The 17,236-nt window shown below is 42.0% G+C and overlaps 1 protein-coding gene across 4 annotated transcripts in view; it reads right to left on the bottom strand.

The window, feature by feature from the left end:
- Nucleotides 1–17,236, bottom strand: part of ULK4 (unc-51 like kinase 4) — a 221,534-nt gene that overhangs the window by 182,951 nt on the left and 21,347 nt on the right. For 3 of the 4 annotated variants that reach the window (XM_048511796.1, XM_048511794.1, XM_048511795.1), the window contains exons 17-20: nt 16,043–16,121; nt 10,219–10,326; nt 9,844–9,909; nt 2,461–2,544 (exon numbers count right to left, since the gene is read on the bottom strand). In XM_048511796.1, coding sequence (XP_048367753.1) covers nt 2,461–2,544; nt 9,844–9,909; nt 10,219–10,326; nt 16,043–16,121 — 337 coding nt within the window. The remainder of the gene's footprint in view (nt 1–2,460; nt 2,545–9,843; nt 9,910–10,218; nt 10,327–16,042; nt 16,122–17,236) is intronic. The other variant, XM_048511797.1, reaches the window with a different exon arrangement.

Here is a 17,236-nt window from a genome sequence, read left to right as displayed (position 1 = left end):
TTCTGGTCGCCGCATCTCAAAAAGGATATTGAGGAGATAGAAAAAGTGCAGAGAAGGGCAACAAGGATGATTGAGGGACTGGAGCACCTTCCTTATGAGGAGAGGCTGCAGCGTTTGGGACTCTTTAGTTTGGAGAGGAGGCGGCTGAGGGGGGATATGATTGAAGTCTACAAAATTATGCATGGGGTAGAAAACGTTGACAGGGAGAAATTTTTCTCTCTTTCTCACAATACTAGAACCAGGGGGCATTCATTGAAAATGCTGGGGGGAAGAATTAGGACTAATAAAAGGAAACACTTCTTCACGCAACATGTGATTGGTGTTTGGAATATGCTGCCACAGGAGGTGGTGATGGCCTGGATAGCTTTAAAAGGGGCTTGGACAGATTTACGGAGGAGAAGTCGATCTATGGCTACCAATCTTGATCCTCCTTGATCTGAGATTGCAAATGCCTTAACAGACCAGGTGATCGGGAGCAACAGCCGCAGAAGGCCATTGCGTTCACATCCTACATGTGAGCTCCCAAAGGCACCTGGTGGGCCACTGCGAGTAGCAGACAGCTGGACTAGATGGACTTTGGTCTGATCCAGCTGGCTTGTTCTTATGTTCTTATGTTCTTAAAGTGGGTTGGATTCAAACTAAGTTTTCCATTCACACAGGACACAACAACCAGTGAAACAGAACTTTCCTGCCACTCCAATTCCTCTGCAAGGCATTGATCTCCTCAAAATGCTGCTACAGAGGACAGGGGAACTGCATGAAAGGCAAATTGAGGTCTACATCAGAAGGAGAGAGTTGGTAGAAATTTTTAGTTGAGACCCAACCCTGGGTTTGAAAGGTCAAAAATTTACATTGAGTCCAAGTGGTAAGCTATATCTTTTCCCTGAGGCTAAATGCCAGTTATTGGGTGTCTGTGATGGAAGGACTGCAATTATGAAGAGAACTTTATTATAAAAGGAAACCCAAATGAAGCCAACAGTAAACAAGCTTTTGAAACCATTATTACTGATTAGATCCTTTTTCAATGTTGCTTGAACCAAACCATTTCCTCTGATACAATGTTTTGTCAAAGGTTTTCACAGCCAGAATCAACTTACTGTTGTGGATTTTTGGGCTCGGTGCAGTGGTCTGGCAGTTTTTGCTCTTAACATTTTGGCCGCATCTATAGCTGGCATCTTCAGAGGCATGGCATGGTAAGATGTTGGCCCATGACAAGAAACGCAACTTACCTTGACACATCCCTGAAGATGCCAATTAGAGTTGTGGGTGAACCCTTAGGAGCAACCACGGCCACATAACCCAGAAAACCCACAACAGCCAGTTCCCTGATTTAATGTCTTGAACTTTTCTTCAGCAGTGGTGTAGTGGTTAAGAGCAGGTGTACTCTAATCTGAAGGAACCGGGTTTGATTCCCCGCTCTGCTGCCTGAGCTGTGGAGGCTTATCTGGGGAATTCTGATTAGCCTGTACACTCCAACACATGCCAGCTGGATGACCTTGGGCTAGTCACGGTTCTTCGGAGCTCTCGCAGTCCCACCTACCTCACAGGGTATTTGCTGTGAGGGGGGAAGGGAAAGGAGTTTGTAAGCCCCTTTGAGTCTCCTATAGGAGAGAAAGGGGGGATATAAATCCAACTCTTCTTCTTTCTTACAGACTCCATCATCCAAGGCATGAATGAAAATACTGAACCATAACAAGATCCTCAGTGTGTGTTTGTGGGGGGGTGGGGGGTGTATGTCTATTTTTGCCTTTTGTTTTGAGCACCATTCATTCAAAAAATTCTCTATTTAAAATAATCTTTCATTAATTAAAAATGATGTATAAAAATATGAAAAGAAAAGTGTGCGCTTGATATTTCCCCCCTAACTTATAAGAACTGCTTTCAGCCTTCAGTTTTGCCTCAGGCATCAATAATGTCAAACGGCCCTCAGGTAAATAGTTAATTTGTCCTTCTATGTGGCACCAATCCATTCTTTTCCATTTTATGAAACAGGAAATGCACGTGGTTGGTTTCCGAATAAAGGAAATTATCCTCAAATGAAAGAAATGGAGAGAGCAAAAAAAAAATTAGTTTAACGGAGCCCAACTAAATATAAGATTCTCAGGAGATGGCAACTAGTGATTATAATTAACTAGTGATTACAAGTGCACACTAGGACAGGAATTTAGTTGTGAGAGCATTCCCTTAAGAATTCTATTACTTGAATAAAACATTAAGCAAGCAAATTTTATTTCTAAAATAAAATTCAAATAACAGTTCACAAATGTTGAGAATTTAGAAGGAACCACTTTATTTTTTGCCCTTTGTTCTTTGGTGGGTCATGGTCTTATGATTATTTAAATTCAGGACCAATCGTTGGTTGATAAGGCACTGCACTGCTGCAGGCTACAATCCTCACACAATGCCTAAAGGGTTATTACAATGGAGAGATTCTATTGAGGACAACAAAAGAGCCCTTACCCCTTCCCGAAGGCACCTCATTAGTACAGTGTAAGCAGCTGAAGGAAGGACCTGGCTCTCTCTGGGGTGTTCTTTTTTCCCTTCCTGTAAAGGAAGTAGAAGGAGGACCAGAAATGAAACAGCTATCCCAAATTAGGTTGAGTCTTTACTGCAACATTTATACTTTTGAGGACGGGGAACAATTCATATGATTTCAATGCAAATACCATTACTTAGTTAAAAACATAACTTTTGTGTACATTTTAGTCATATCTTAGCATCTGTCCTCTCAGTTTTTTTTTAAGGGACAGCACATTTTTCGATGGAAAGTTATTGAGGACAGCAAACTGAATAGGGCTGAAAAACCCGTCTCAACTTTTTAAATACAGTGATGGCTGTGCATCTCCCTACAGCTTATTATTTTAGATCTCTCAGGCCATATGCCAAATGCTCAAGACAGATTACTTGCACATCCATTTCTCATTTACGGTGTGACAATAAATCAGATTCGTAAGAGTTTTTTTAAAGATGAATAGGAAAAAGTACAGATAAGAGTGTTATCAAATCTCACCATGACTACTAAAAATTAATACTATACCATAAAACAAGATTTCACTTGACTTCCTTTTAATCTATTCCCCAGGTTACTCACTAGCTTTCAATAAGGACTACACTGTTTTGATTTGTCCTGAAGCGCACAGCAAAATTAATGTGCAATTCAACAACAAATCCAAGTCCGAGACTAAAAGGGAAGGACTGCAATATTCCTTCAAAAATAAAACTACTGAAACTAACTGATTACCATGAGGGCTTTCTTTAACGGTTAGTTTGGAATTTTTTTTCTACGATATTAAATGGACATTTGCCTATTCAGAAAAGTTGTTTGAAGTGTTTTATGTCCATCTTTATAGTCTGAACTGCAAAATCGTCAAACAGCTACCTGAGAGATCATTTCTTCCTCTGGAGCCCCAAGATTCTCTTAAAATAAGGTGACCAGATGGTCACCTTTGTGATCCGACGGGAAGGTCAAGACATTACCTGCACTTGCCGCAGGGAGCTTCAGTTCTGGGAGCTTGCCGCTTTGCGCCCTGTCACAGGGCTGAAAACGGCAAGTCTCCAGAAGGCATCCTGTTTCCGCGTCTCGGCGCTGGAGGCTGCCCACGCACTGCCTATGGCGCCTCTAGAAGGCAGTGCGGCAGCCTCCCAAAAATCGGGACAATTTGCAGAACCAGCGGGACACGGGACAAATTGTTTAAAGGCGTGACGGTCCCGCCAAAAGCAGGACGTCTGGTCAGCCTATCTTAAAATATCTTTTGAATTATTTATTTACATGGAAAATCAACCTAAGCAGGATCACACAAAATACTTTCAGTAGCTAATCCATAATCATAGAGAGTCTTCCCCTTACTCTTTCACATTTGGGTTAACTTTTTAATCTGGGGAGTTACTAGCTTCACAAGTGGCATACAATACCAGAGCCCTTCGGGGGTTGGGCGGTCTATAAGACTGATAAATAAATAAATAAATAAATAAATAAATAAATAAATAAATAAATAAATACAACTGACATAACAAAATGAGTAACCATAGAATTCTATTGATCAGGAATTATTTTGAGTAACTGGACACATTAGTCATGCTTAAAATTAAATAAGATGTATCATGTTAATATCTGATTTACAGCAGAGTCTAGTACTGTTACCTTCAACAATGCAGGAGCCATTGCAATGGGGCTACTCCTGTGCCCCATTAACCAGTAACATTTGAATGGTGCTGACCTTGTGGGTAAAATAAACAATAGTTCCTTCTCACACTAGAACCCCTAACCAACTCTACACGGGATTTACATTTCAACAACAGCAAAAAGTTAAAACATGGAAATGTTTAAAGCTGACAGAATAAGTACTGATATAGCAATCAACAGGTCCTCATCACTAATCTGCACAGAAGTAACTTAAAGTAAAATTATTTCATTTCCATATTGTTGCTTCTGGCTTGATTATTCTGACTTAATGCTCTCAGCAAGCAATCTTAGGAATTGGATAGAAATTGGACATGTGTTCAGAAAAGCAGACACATCCTTTTAGTTTTTTATTTCTACACTTAAGCCAACTATGTCTTACAGAAAATATTTTTTATCAGAAACAAAAAATCAAATAAGCAAATCTACAGATGACACTCTTTTCTATTGCTACATAAATAAATCTGCTGTTCTGAGAAAGCACCTAAAATAATGTTTTAGGGAAAAATGATTGCAATAGATACATTCAATTTAATATTTGGGAAGTATTTTAAGAAATGAATAATAACAATCACCACTACAAGTTTCTTTTTTATCTATTTAATTTCATTATAATTTACTTTACAATAGTGTTTCCCATCAGCATTGGGTTTAGTAAGTGCTCTATAGAGTATTTTATGATTCTGTCATAAATATTAGAATAATCACTACTTCCTAAGCAATCCAAAAGGGAAGGAGGGTTAAAGTGATATGGAGGTAGCATAACCCCACTGTTGGTGTAAATCCTCTTGTGCTGGTACAAGGGCTTTTACATTGGCAGCAGGGTACTAACACCAGCATCAGAGCGTGGCATGGGAAGGCAGTGCAGGGGTACAGTTGTGGTGGGGGCACAGTGCCAGGCTTTCCCGCTGCACCAGCAGGAAAGGGGATGGACCCAGGAAAAGGGTTGACGTTAGTCAACTCCCTGAGATCTTTGGGATCAGGAACACCCATTCTCACTAATGTAAACTTATGCCTGCCAAACAGGGGCCTCCCATTGGTGTGACTTCTGGCAGATGGCCACTGAATGGGTGTTGGCACTGGGTCAAACTCAATGAACAGTGGCATCCTGCATGAAGCACTGGAATGACTTCTTCTACTGGGCTGGGACGAGAGTGCAGAGCCTAATGGCTGCAGGGAAGTCCTACAAGTGAGCCCTCAGGGATGGTCAAGCCACACCTGAGGCCATCATGCAGAGTGTCACTCCCCCCATGGTGATCATGTTGCATCAAGGTCCTCAGCAGTGAGTGGGGGAATCTTAGTGGGTATGCCAGGGGCCAACCTCCTCTGCCCTCTCTGATTAACACACAGGTTCTGATGGTGACACTGGCTCCCTCATGGACCCTTCCTGGCAGGAGGGAATTGCCAGCTCAGAGATATCTGCAAGCCTCACCAGGTGACTAGGACCCAGAACCTGGGATCTCCCCCTCCCCATGCCCTGAATGGTAGTTGTGGCTCCCATTTCCCCAGAATTCAACCTTGCTGCAGATGCTTGTTCTGGCTGTATGATGCACAACAGCTGGAGCCATGGTTGTGCAATCACTCAGCATCATAAGATTGCCTGGTCTACTGCTGGAGGTGATCCATCACTGCATGCAGGCTCCACATTGGCCAATTGTGGCCCTCCTCCTGATGTGGCATCTGGTGAGGAATAAATGGCTCTTGGGGTGTGTCGGAGCCCTAGGACAGCAACACTTGCCCTCACCCCCCCCGCCATGGATGATACATTGGCCCTTTCCCCAGGCACTGGTCTCCCATCCAGCCCAGTTCCCCAACACTGTTGTGGATGTCAGCATCTATTGAGTGGGATCGCCTGAATGTGTACTGTGGATTGCTGGATGGAGGGTCTCTGGCTATCTGGCCCCTTGGGAGTTTCCAAAGGGCAGTCACAGGTAGAGTAGATCTTGGATGGCCTTCTCACTCTCTGCAAGCCCCTAGGGCAGTTGTCCTGCCTCCCCACCAGCAGCTCTTCCTTGAACTATTGAAAGGGGTTGCCTTTACCAGCATGACTGCCCCTGAGCCATCAATGTCATTATTGACACGCTGCCACTGTCCCTGTACCTTCACAGTCCCCCGCTGTTTCAGAAAATCTGCTTCTGAGGGTACCTACTCCCCACCTGATGCCCCCCTTCAGGGACATCCCCTCCCTTTGCCTAATCCCACTCCATCCCTACCCCTGTCCTGGCTTCAGTGTCTTACTCCTCCCCTGCCCTTCCTCCCCCTATTGGCTATCCCACTCTCAGTTTGGCTCCAGCCCCGCCCCCTCCATACTGGTGCCCCAGCACCACCATCCCTTTTCCCATTGCTTGACTTTCTTTACTGTCATTAGGGAATAGGTCAGCTACACTGGTGTGGTACTGTCTCTGTGTCCATTATTATATAATCATTTATTGTCCACAACTGTTGATCATTTATAGTTTATTACTTATTATATCATGGATTAATATATTATATATTTTTTCTTTGTCACAGAATATAATCACAATTAGATATGGTTAATTTTCTTTTCCTTTACCCTTTTCCATTCTGTTCTATTTAGCTCTATTAAAATAAATAATTTAAAAAAGAAATATTAGGAACAAGTTGAAAGCAACATAGAATACTGAATCAAGATCATGTTAATAACCCTACAATTAGACAAATTTAGGGCAGCAGAAGACTCAGAAGGTGTTTGGAATTTATCAGTCGTTTGACACTGTGGAGGAACAGAGGGCTTCTTTCAAGCAAAACAGCCACACTCTCATCTAAAACCAGAAAATTTATGGCACCCTATCCAGTGTTAACCTTCATGTGCGGAAACCCAGACACTGAAAGCTCTAAGGCGTGAATTCCATTATCTTCTCCATTATCTTCTCTAATTTCACTGTTACTGTCTGCAAAGCTTTCTTTGTCCCATCTTTGATTACTCCCTCTTTTCCCCACAAAACTTTTATCCCTTTTTTCCCCCACTCCTCCCCTCTGGCTCATTCTTCAAGCCTCACTCCCACCTTTTCCATCTCCATAGCCTTTCTCAAGTTCAAACCCTTCCCTCCCTCCAAGCATTCTCTTTTCCTTAAAAAGAACATGCAAAGAAGGTGTTCTTTGAAATCTCCATTTTCAGTAATTCCCAGAAGATATTCTGTGCCTTAGGTCCCAATGAATTATAAGTATTCTCTGTCATGTTGTCCCAAATAAAACTTGTTGCCAAGCAGTATCATCTTAACTCTATTTCAAATAATTCAGCAATCCATCAATGAGGTAATACCTGAAATTATTTCCCTGCCCTTGACATTCACCTCCTTGAAATATAGCCATAGGCAGAAATCCAAGATCATTTTCTAGCAACACCCTCTCTAATGCAGAGCCCCACTGCCCCACCCATATTATTTAAGAGAGTTCCTTGTCCCCTAGGAGCATTCTTTCAGAGAATTCAGCGGGCTGCTGATAGAAGGGACAAAATCAAATGAAGTCGTCCTACCTACACTATCAGATGTGACAATAGAAAATTATTTTGGGACTCGACCTATAATTTCTCAAACCTTCAAAGTGGCACAATTTTTTTCACCCTATAAGACTGTGTAATGACACAGGCTACAGGTTTTCTTTTGCCTATAATAATTTTGGAACCAATACCTTGAAACTACACTAGGATCTCCACAGACTCAAACACAAGTTCCTCTCCTCTCTGCTCCAGCAACAGCCCAAAATTCTGTTCTTGGGAACAGGGGACATAGAAAACGTTTCTATGAGAGGAAATCCTTGTGAAACACTAGTCCTTATCTAAGCCACTGTGTTTGGAGAAAATACAGCAGTTTATGAATTAATATTAAGCAGTTTATTTAACAAAGAAATGAGCAATAAAATGTGTAGAAAAGAGGAAACAGAACATTTACAACAAAGGATCAGTTTACAGAAATATGGGCAGCCAAGTTTGGGGGTGGGGGTGTTGAATCCCCTTTTGCCTGCAGCCCAGATTTATGCTGGTGGAAGTGCCCTTCCAGGGGCACTTATAATGACGGAGGGCCGCTTACACCAGTACTCAGCCACCGTGGAGCCCTGGGATGCCCATCTGCAGTGCCCAGCTCTCCACTGGTGTTTCTCCACCCTCCTAAGCTGCATCAGAATGGCAAGGCATGGCGGGGGCATTCCTGGGGGTGGGGCTGACCTTAGTCTGACCCACTGCCGGTTTATGGCCCTGGTGCCAGTGGAGCGGGGCTTGGACATTCGCCATGATTTTTGCAGCGTATCTCTCCTTCCCCAACAAAGGAGTTAATGCCAAGATTTCTTCTTCTTTTTTTTAACTTTTTGGGCTTCTGGTGCTGCGGGAAAGCCCTTTGGAGTGGGCAGGGCAGTGTCGAAGCATTGCCATCCCTGCCCAGAAAGATGGCCTTGCCTAGGTTTCTGAAAATGTCCTATGAAAAATACTGCATTTAAGAATACATTTAAAATTTATCTCCCGTATAACAAGGGATAACATTATATTGCTATAAAGTTACAACCAGGAACCCACAAGGACTCGGAGAAAGTATCTAATTCCCCTTCCCCCACTATTTCCCCTCTATTTCCTCTCCCCGCTCCCATAACTTACCCATTTTCCTGCCTCCTTTTCTCCTTCCTACCCACCAACCATCTGACTTTCTCTCCCTCCCCAAACCAGATTTCTAGAAACAACCTCTGGGTAACTTGATACCACCTGGCTTGTATGACTCAATCAGGACTGTTTGCTTGCTACTGCTCAACAGAAGCTATCTGATGAAAGACAGAGTGCTGTAACACTTAGAGCTTCAGAGCAGGGTCTGAGAGACCCAGGTTTGAATCCCCATCTTGCTGGGAAAGCTCACTGCATGATTTTGAACCAGTCATACACTTTTAGCCTAACCTACCTAACAGTGTTGCTGAGTAGATAAAAGGAAAGGAGAATAATATGGCAGGATATGATTAAAGTAAGTAAATAATAAATATAATTGAAAATAGGAGACAGGAAAAAGGTAGGTTGGGGAATGGTTGTCCAGGAGGGAACGAAGGAAGGATATGGGAGAAGATATGAGGGTGGCCAGGGTGAATGGAAGAAAAAATAGTGTGGGGATGGGATACAAAGGAAAGCAAGGTTTCATCCCACAAGTCTTTGAGGGTTCTCTGTCAAACACGTGGGCTGACCCAGAGGCCAGCACCATACAACTATGGAGTTTACCTAGTAGAGGCTGCCAGAAATGAGCTGGGGGGGGGGGTGGAGAGGAAAGCTGAAGACAGAGGAGCAGATAGATAGGTTGGCAGGTGGGAGATAAGATTGCAAACTCCAGGTTAAGAAATTCCTAGAGATTTGGGGGGGGGGGAGCCTGGGGAATGGGGGGACCTCAGAGGGGAGAAAGAGGGGTATAATCCCAAAGACCCTACCTTCCAAATAGTCATTTCCTCCAGCAGAATGTGTCATTATCCTGGTGACAGATGGAGATTACCCAGAATTACAACTGCTCTCCAGAGGACATAAGTCAATTTCCTGGAGAAAATTATTGCTTTGGAGGGTAGACTCTGACATTGTACCCTGCTGAAGTCGCTTTCCCCCACAAATTTTCCACTCTCATGGCTTCACCTCCAAAACTTCAAGAATTTCCCAACTTGGAGCTGACAACTCAAGGGTAACTGACCTCTGTAACTGGACGATCTGATGTGATTCCAGTAGATCTCCAGAACCCATGTGGAGATTGGCAATCCTATAAGAGAAGGAAGCATAGAGAAGGGAGAGGCTACACCGGGGGGGGGGGTGTTTCAGTAAAGGGAAGGAGGAAATAATGGGGGAGGAGGAAGTTGGCTCTTGAGTGCCACAAGGCCTTGTGGGTTACGGCTTGTTTAATACTATGAAGCAGTGCTTTTTGTCTTTACCCTATATAATGAAAAAAAAATACAAACTGTATTGCAAATAACACAGCCAAAGATTCAGAAATCCTAAGGACATCTTTTTAGGATGCTCACCTCTTTGTTGCACAGAAACAGTTAGAGCCATGTGTATCCATTTGTCTTACCTGGCTAGCCACAAGATACAGCAGCTCCCCAAGGGTAGGTAAAAGGCACTGTTTCAGTTTACTATTTCTGAAGTTTTCTCTTATTAGTTCAGTTAAGAGAGTGACAGCCTGGAGAAAACAACAACGACAACATCATATTAGCAGGAATGAGGTGCACAACTAGACAGAAGGTCAACCAATCAACTCAAGGATACATGAAGGAAAACAAGATAGACTTTCTCCACTAAAACCTGCTAGTTGACATTTATTAGTTAATGAAAACAGTCCTTCTGGATCGCTCCAAATGATCATCTAGTCCAGGGGTCCCCAATATGGTACCCATGGATACCACAGTGCCCACAGACACAGACCCTGGCACCTGCCAAGTCCCAACAGGGCTTCAGATTGACTGGGCAAATTTTTAAAGAGTTGATTTAGCAGTAGCTGCAAATGTGGCACACTTTTAAAAAGAGAAGTATAAACAGATGCATCTGTGAACGATTCTCACATCACCTTCTCAGATCATCATCATGGGGCTTTCTACAGATGCCTGCCCCACGGATTGCCTGCCTATCAACCCCCAGGGCAAGGGCATTTTCAGTGGCTGACCCCTCTCTGTAGCCAGCTCTCAGGGCAGTCAGTGCCCTGTAGGATCTTCTGGCGTTCTGTACGGCATGCAAGTCTGCTGGGTTTCATGTGGCCTTTTGTTTGTGCTAAGAACTGAGCCAGTTGCTTTCATCCTTTGGACTGGCTTGTTGTTTAAAAGCTGAAGTTTTAGCTGATTTTATACGTATGCATTTATTCGTATTGTATTTCCGTTTATTGCATTTCAAAAATAAGCTGCCCTGAGTCCCCCAAGAGGAATAAATTAAATAAATTCTGCATTTGACCCTGATGGTGATTAACAGAAACGACTATTTCAGCTGTCACGCATATTCTACCGCATTTGAGATGCAAGGAGTGCCCCAAATAGGAGTGAATATAATGCCCTGACTTTGTAGTAATAACTATCAGCAGAGAATTGTTCAGTAGTATTAAGAAAACGCCATAAAATGTGGCAGTTTTAATAAGGTGGTGAGATTTTTCCCTGTTAGGCACTATATTCCATAATACGTTCAACAGCTTTGCAATAAAGATAGGCTTTTTCTGTCCAATCAAGTCAAAACTCAAGCAAGTGAGGTGCAGAAAATCATTTTTCCCACTGGCTGGTTTTTAAGTTTAATCTTCTAGCTGACTGAATTGTACAAAAGCAAGTCCCAGCTTTATCCATATTTGCCAAGTAATAACAGGGGAACTGGACAGATACTTAATTGATTTGATACTGAACTCTGTACACAACATACAAATACACAGATGAGTATTTCAAGAGGAAGAGTGCACTTATAATTTTAAAAGTTCTCTTACTTTGTCTAAAAGATTAGGGTTTCCAAAATTTATCAACCACAGTGTATTTGATTTTTGCCTTGCATTAATTTGAATGGGAACAAGAAATGACAAAAGATTGGTTTAAAGTCTCCGAACAATATAAGTTGCTCAATTAACCTGTCTTTCTCATTTCTTCTGTATGCATGGTAACAATACCACAGAAAACTTTTGTCTCTGATCTGTTCTATGCCTGTGCAAAGCTTCAAGACACATGGAAGGAAAGAATCTCCTTGCTATAACTTGGTCATCTGCCTGTCAGAAGACAGACTTTTGACCTAAACCCTGACCACTTTAGAGAAATATATCTGGACTGAATTGCATCATTATTCTAAATATGTACCTATATTCCAAAGGAATGAAGGTTCAAAGGGATTAAGCTGAGAGAATACTGTTCCTTTAGAAATAGAGGAATATTTGTACATGTTCTCTATTAGAGGCAAAACACCAACTGAGATTTCACAGAGATAGTAAGCTTAAAATTATAGAACAACTTACTTGCAGAATAAAATCATAGTCAGTAACAACCCAAAACAGCCATAGGCTACCATTTCCACATATATCCAGATAGTTTGTATAAGCAGAGAATAAAGAACATGATTATAAACTGCATGTCTGCTCCAATGAAGAACCTCTATTTACTACAACTGGAGTACCTTATAATTGCCTTATCTTCTCACTATTTTACAATTACTATATTCTTCCTAATCAAAACAAACTGCAACCAGAAATCATTTAGTTCACATTTCAAATACATTCCAAAGAGAGGCATAAAGAAGCATAAAGCTTAAAAATTTACAAGCAGCCCACAATTAATCAGGATAGATTTCAAGTTCAAGTTTAATATATCTGTGACAGGTGGGGGTCGGGAGTAGGCATTTATTTTTGGCAGGAAAAGCCTCCACTCAGAACAGCCCTGCAATTTACAGCTAGTAATTCCAGAAGTAAATTGTCACAGTACTCCTGAAGTACCCTCCTCCCTACCTTGGTAAAACCCAGGTAATAACATTAGCCATTCTTAATACCAACAGAGATTTAACATAAGATTCCACAGTGAAGGGAAAGGAAACTGGATGTTAAAGGTCAGCAAGTAACATTTATACAGATGTTACTTGCTGAGATATGGACAGTGTCAGGATGGACACTGTCAGACTACACTGGACTTCAAAAGTGGTTACTTTTTTCACAGGTTTCACAAATTCTCTTTTTAAAACCACAGACCTCTGCCAGCCCGATAGCTTTCAAATAACCTTTGGAAGACTACAAATGAGAACCATCAACCAGTGTGTACTGTGCTAGGCCACCAACCTAAACAGTCCATTTCTCCCTGAAGTGCCTGGAGATAGAGCAAGATCTCTAACTAGCCTAAGGAACCTTCAAAACTTCTGTCTCAAAAACATCTTAAACAGTCCTTTTTTCCCTCAGCTGTTCTCCCACCCCAGCAAGTGTTGCAAGGACCATGATTGGCTGTTGCTGGCTGCCTCCCCAGACCAGGGTACTAAGCCAAACTTGGTTTAGTCCATCATAACATCTCATAAATGGGCTGACAAGATGGGAAATCGTTAGTTTGGGGAAAAACCTGGGGCATGTTTGAATTAAAGTAAATCAAAGAAGGTCCAGATTGGGAAGGGGTTGTGGCTCAGTGGAAGAGCTTCTGGTTTGCATAGGGAGACTCTCCATCTCAGCTGGTGGCATCACCAGTGAAAAGTATTATGTAGTATGCAATGCGAAAGGCCTTTACCTGAGACCCGGGAGAGCTGTTACCAGGCAGAGTAGACGGGACTGATCGTGTCAGACAGTTGAACTGTCTGACACAGTTTTAAACAGTTTCATGTGTGTTTGTGGGCATGACTCAGATTAACCCAAATTCAACATCAGATTTCGCAACCCTGCTGCAACCACGTATTTATTACCAGCAATTGGTAATAGCAAACAGATATTTTTACCCAAGCTTTTAATGGGGGGTGGGGGGTGGGGGGTGGGGGCTATCTTATCCACTTTTTAATGGCCTGCTTCCCTTTTATGGATAGTTTTTATGCTGCTTATGTCTGATGGCTTGTGCTTTGATAGTGTGGTTTTTAATTATAAACTGCCTCGAGCTGGACTCTGAAAAGGTGGCACAGGAATATTCTAAACAAACACACAGAGGGAAGTCCCAGCCTTCAGGTTTCTATTTTGCAGTGAGATTCCTCTACTATTAGCTACTTTGAACATATTAATGAAACAGCAGGATACAATTTTTTTTAAAAAAACTATCATTTGTGCGAAGTCCAAAATGTAGCTTTTTACGAACGATGGGGCACAGGTCCAAGGCTCGTGCTCACAGGCACTTTGCGACTGTGCACAGAGAACATTCAGTGTGCAACAGAAAGCCACCCGCTATTTTTTGTATAAGCACCTGTGCAAGTAGACTCTGATTGCATACTGGATGTTCCAGCACAGTGAGGAGACACCATGAGTCCGATCCTCACTACTGCATATTACTCTGTATAAAATCTATGTACCAGGGCAGTGTATGAGCAGGACATTAAATTAAAAACTAAATCTATTTCAAACACAAGACAAATAAAACACTACCTGTGGCCATTTCAGTAATCAAGCACAGCAACGTTATCTGGAAAATGTTCCATCTTCAACAATCAATTATTTATTGCATTTATATCCTGTTTCTGCCATCATGGAACTCAAGGTGTCTTACATAGGATTCCCAAAAAGGAATCCCGCCACCAGGCACTGGTCCCAATCTTCATGCAATGGGGCTGCATCACATGCTTTCTAACTGTATCCTGGCCCTATTACGTCAGATCTGTGAAAGCCTAACAACTATATATAATATTTAAATCTGCCTAGTCTACAAACCACCAGATCCAGAAGAGCTAAACACTCAGTACTGAATGGTTATGTTCAAGTGACCTCTGGTGGAAGCTTGTATAATAGTACATTGACTTTTCCAGAAAATAGTGAATAATCTAGAAATCATGGAATAAGATCCTGAGACAGCCTTTGACTGTTGATAACCACTTTTTTTTCTACTATGGTATATCTGACCCAGCTCTTCAAAGCCAAAAGACAACCCTTGGAAAAGACACAAGCTTTGCCCATCTGCAAAAGAAACACTACTAGACCAGCTTCCTAGATGCAAGAAAGACTGCACATGTACAAAGTTGCAACAGCAGCATGTCGCTCTTTTCAGGAAGGGTTGGGTCGCCAGAGCTATAAGAGGTGCTTTTTCCTAAGGCTGGGCACAAGCAGCTAGATAGTTCCTTTTAACTTCTTAGGAAACTTCCTGGGTGGGTTTTGGATAGTGGGCGATTCGATTATCAGGAATACAAAAGAAGGTTAGACTGATTCATGGAGGAGAAATCTAGTAGTAGTTACTAGCCATAGTGACTAATGGAATGTTCAGAGGCAGTAAACCTTTGAATAGCGCCAAGGAGCACTATTAGGGAAAGGCGTCATCCTATATGCCATGTTGGCCACTGGTTGGCCACTGTATGGGACAGGATGCTGGACCAGATGAACCATCTTATGTTCCTTCCTGATATAAGTTTGACTCATGTTGATCCATCTATGTTGAATCAGCCATCAGCCTTTCAAACATTTGATCCATTCAAGCTTTAGAATGATAGAAATTGTTCTTAAAAAAATCAATTGTATTAAGATTTTTCAGCCCCTCCCTTACAACTTTTTTTGTGCTCAGCCCTGCCTCTCAACACCTTTGTTACCTTCAAATAATGTGACAAGCATTATAAAATCAGTCACATTTAAAAATTAGCTTTAGATTGTTTAACCAAGGTCAAAATCTAGAGCATCCCAAAATAAATTCTCCTGGGTATTGATGCCATTTCTAGTCTTAAATTAATTAATTGTATTGATTTTATTACATTTGTATACCATCCCTCCTCTTTTGGGCTAGCCCCTCTCTTTATTATACCACAAAATCAAGATTTGTTTAAAAAAAACTAAGCCTGAAATTTCAACTCTTTTTGATTTTGTGTCTATGAAGATGTATTATTCCTTTTTTTACTTAAAAAAGGAAGATTTACAAAGCTGCATGTCCTCAAACTATATCCAATATTTAAATATCTGTCAGATTGCTTAATGCAAGACTACTTGCTTCCGTTTTGCCTAGGGAGCCTTGGGGAGCCAAGCAAATTTGTTCTAACAGTATGGTATTTTGATAAAATATCATACTGAGGGTGACTCAGGTTCAAATCCCACTAAATTACATTAATTGATTCAACTCACAAGGTTCTTTTCAGGGTAAAAAAGGGAGAACAGACATAAACTCCTTATAGAATATGAAAATGAAACAGATATTTAGCCATCACTGTAGCCCAATTCAGCTTTCAAACAGATGTCTAAATTAGTATCACAAAGCATTTCACTGCTACATAAACCTCAGATTAGCAAGGAATGTTACCTCTATAACTGGAACATGTTCTGTAAGTTCAGATGTATGCGATGCCAGTAACCCAATCACTCGGACTGCTTTGGCTCGTCTGCAATGAAATGCATTTATTCACTTTATTTTCTGCATTACTTACATTAGGAGTGAGACTTTTTACACTATTTTTCCATCTTGCTTCTCAATGAGAAAGGCAGGTTATAAATAATTAACTTAATGAAAGCCACATATTTGCTAATCCCCACCCCAAAACAACGGGACGCCCAGAAGAACTGTAAGCACGAGAAGGAGGGGAGGGAGGGGTGGCATGCAAAGGAGGGAGGGAGGGAGGGGAGGGAGTAAGGGGTGCCATGCAAGGGAAAGGGAGGGGCCCCAGCATCTGGACATGGCCCAGCGGAGGGAGAGGGAGGAGAGGGAGGGGTAGCATGCAAGGGAAGGGGAGTGAGGGAGGGGAGGAAGCAAGGGGTGGCAAGCAAGGGACCTCCCTCCCTCCCCCCGCTTCCTTGCATGCCACACCTCCCTCCCCTCCTTCTCGTGCTTACAGTTCTTCTGGGCGTCCCGTTGTTTTGGGGTGGGGATTAGCAAATATGTGGCTTTCATTAAGTTAATTCTCATTCTTTCATTAAGTTAATTCTCATTCTTTAATGAGAAACACAAAATGAATATATGCTAACCAGAATGGTACACGATACCTGATGAAAAACTGCTGTCTTACTAGCACACAAATAATATGTGAGGGGCAAATGATACAAGATGGTCAGTTTGGCAGTTCTTTCCCTTAATCTTTGGTCTAAGAAGCTGAATCAGGATTGAAGAGCCAGTGACCAGGTGGGGAGAAGGATGCTTTAACTTTCCTCCTTCCTTATATTCGTATCGTTCAAGTCACTTAATCGATAGCTTTTCCACCATTATGGGAAAGGTGATACAAGGTTTAGAGCTAGACTAGAATCTGTGCACCAATCCCCATACTTCACACAACCAGTAAGCACACTCTCTCAGTCTAATCTTCACAGGGAGGTTGTGATGAAACAGTGGTGAAGGAAGAACCGTTATTGAAATCCTGAGATTCCTGAAGGAGAGAAGGACTTAAAATCTCCTTTCAATTTTTCCATGCAGAGGGGGAAAATGTGGGAAGAGGGGATTTTGAACAGATAGAGAGCTAAAAATTATTCCTTCCCCTTCTTTTCCTGAATTATTTAACCCCAAACT

The sequence above is a fragment of the Sphaerodactylus townsendi genome, linkage group LG11 (assembly GCF_021028975.2).
Source record: "Sphaerodactylus townsendi isolate TG3544 linkage group LG11, MPM_Stown_v2.3, whole genome shotgun sequence".
Taxonomy (NCBI): Eukaryota; Metazoa; Chordata; class Lepidosauria; order Squamata; family Sphaerodactylidae; genus Sphaerodactylus; species Sphaerodactylus townsendi.
This window is presented reverse-complemented; position numbering and strand designations above follow the sequence as displayed.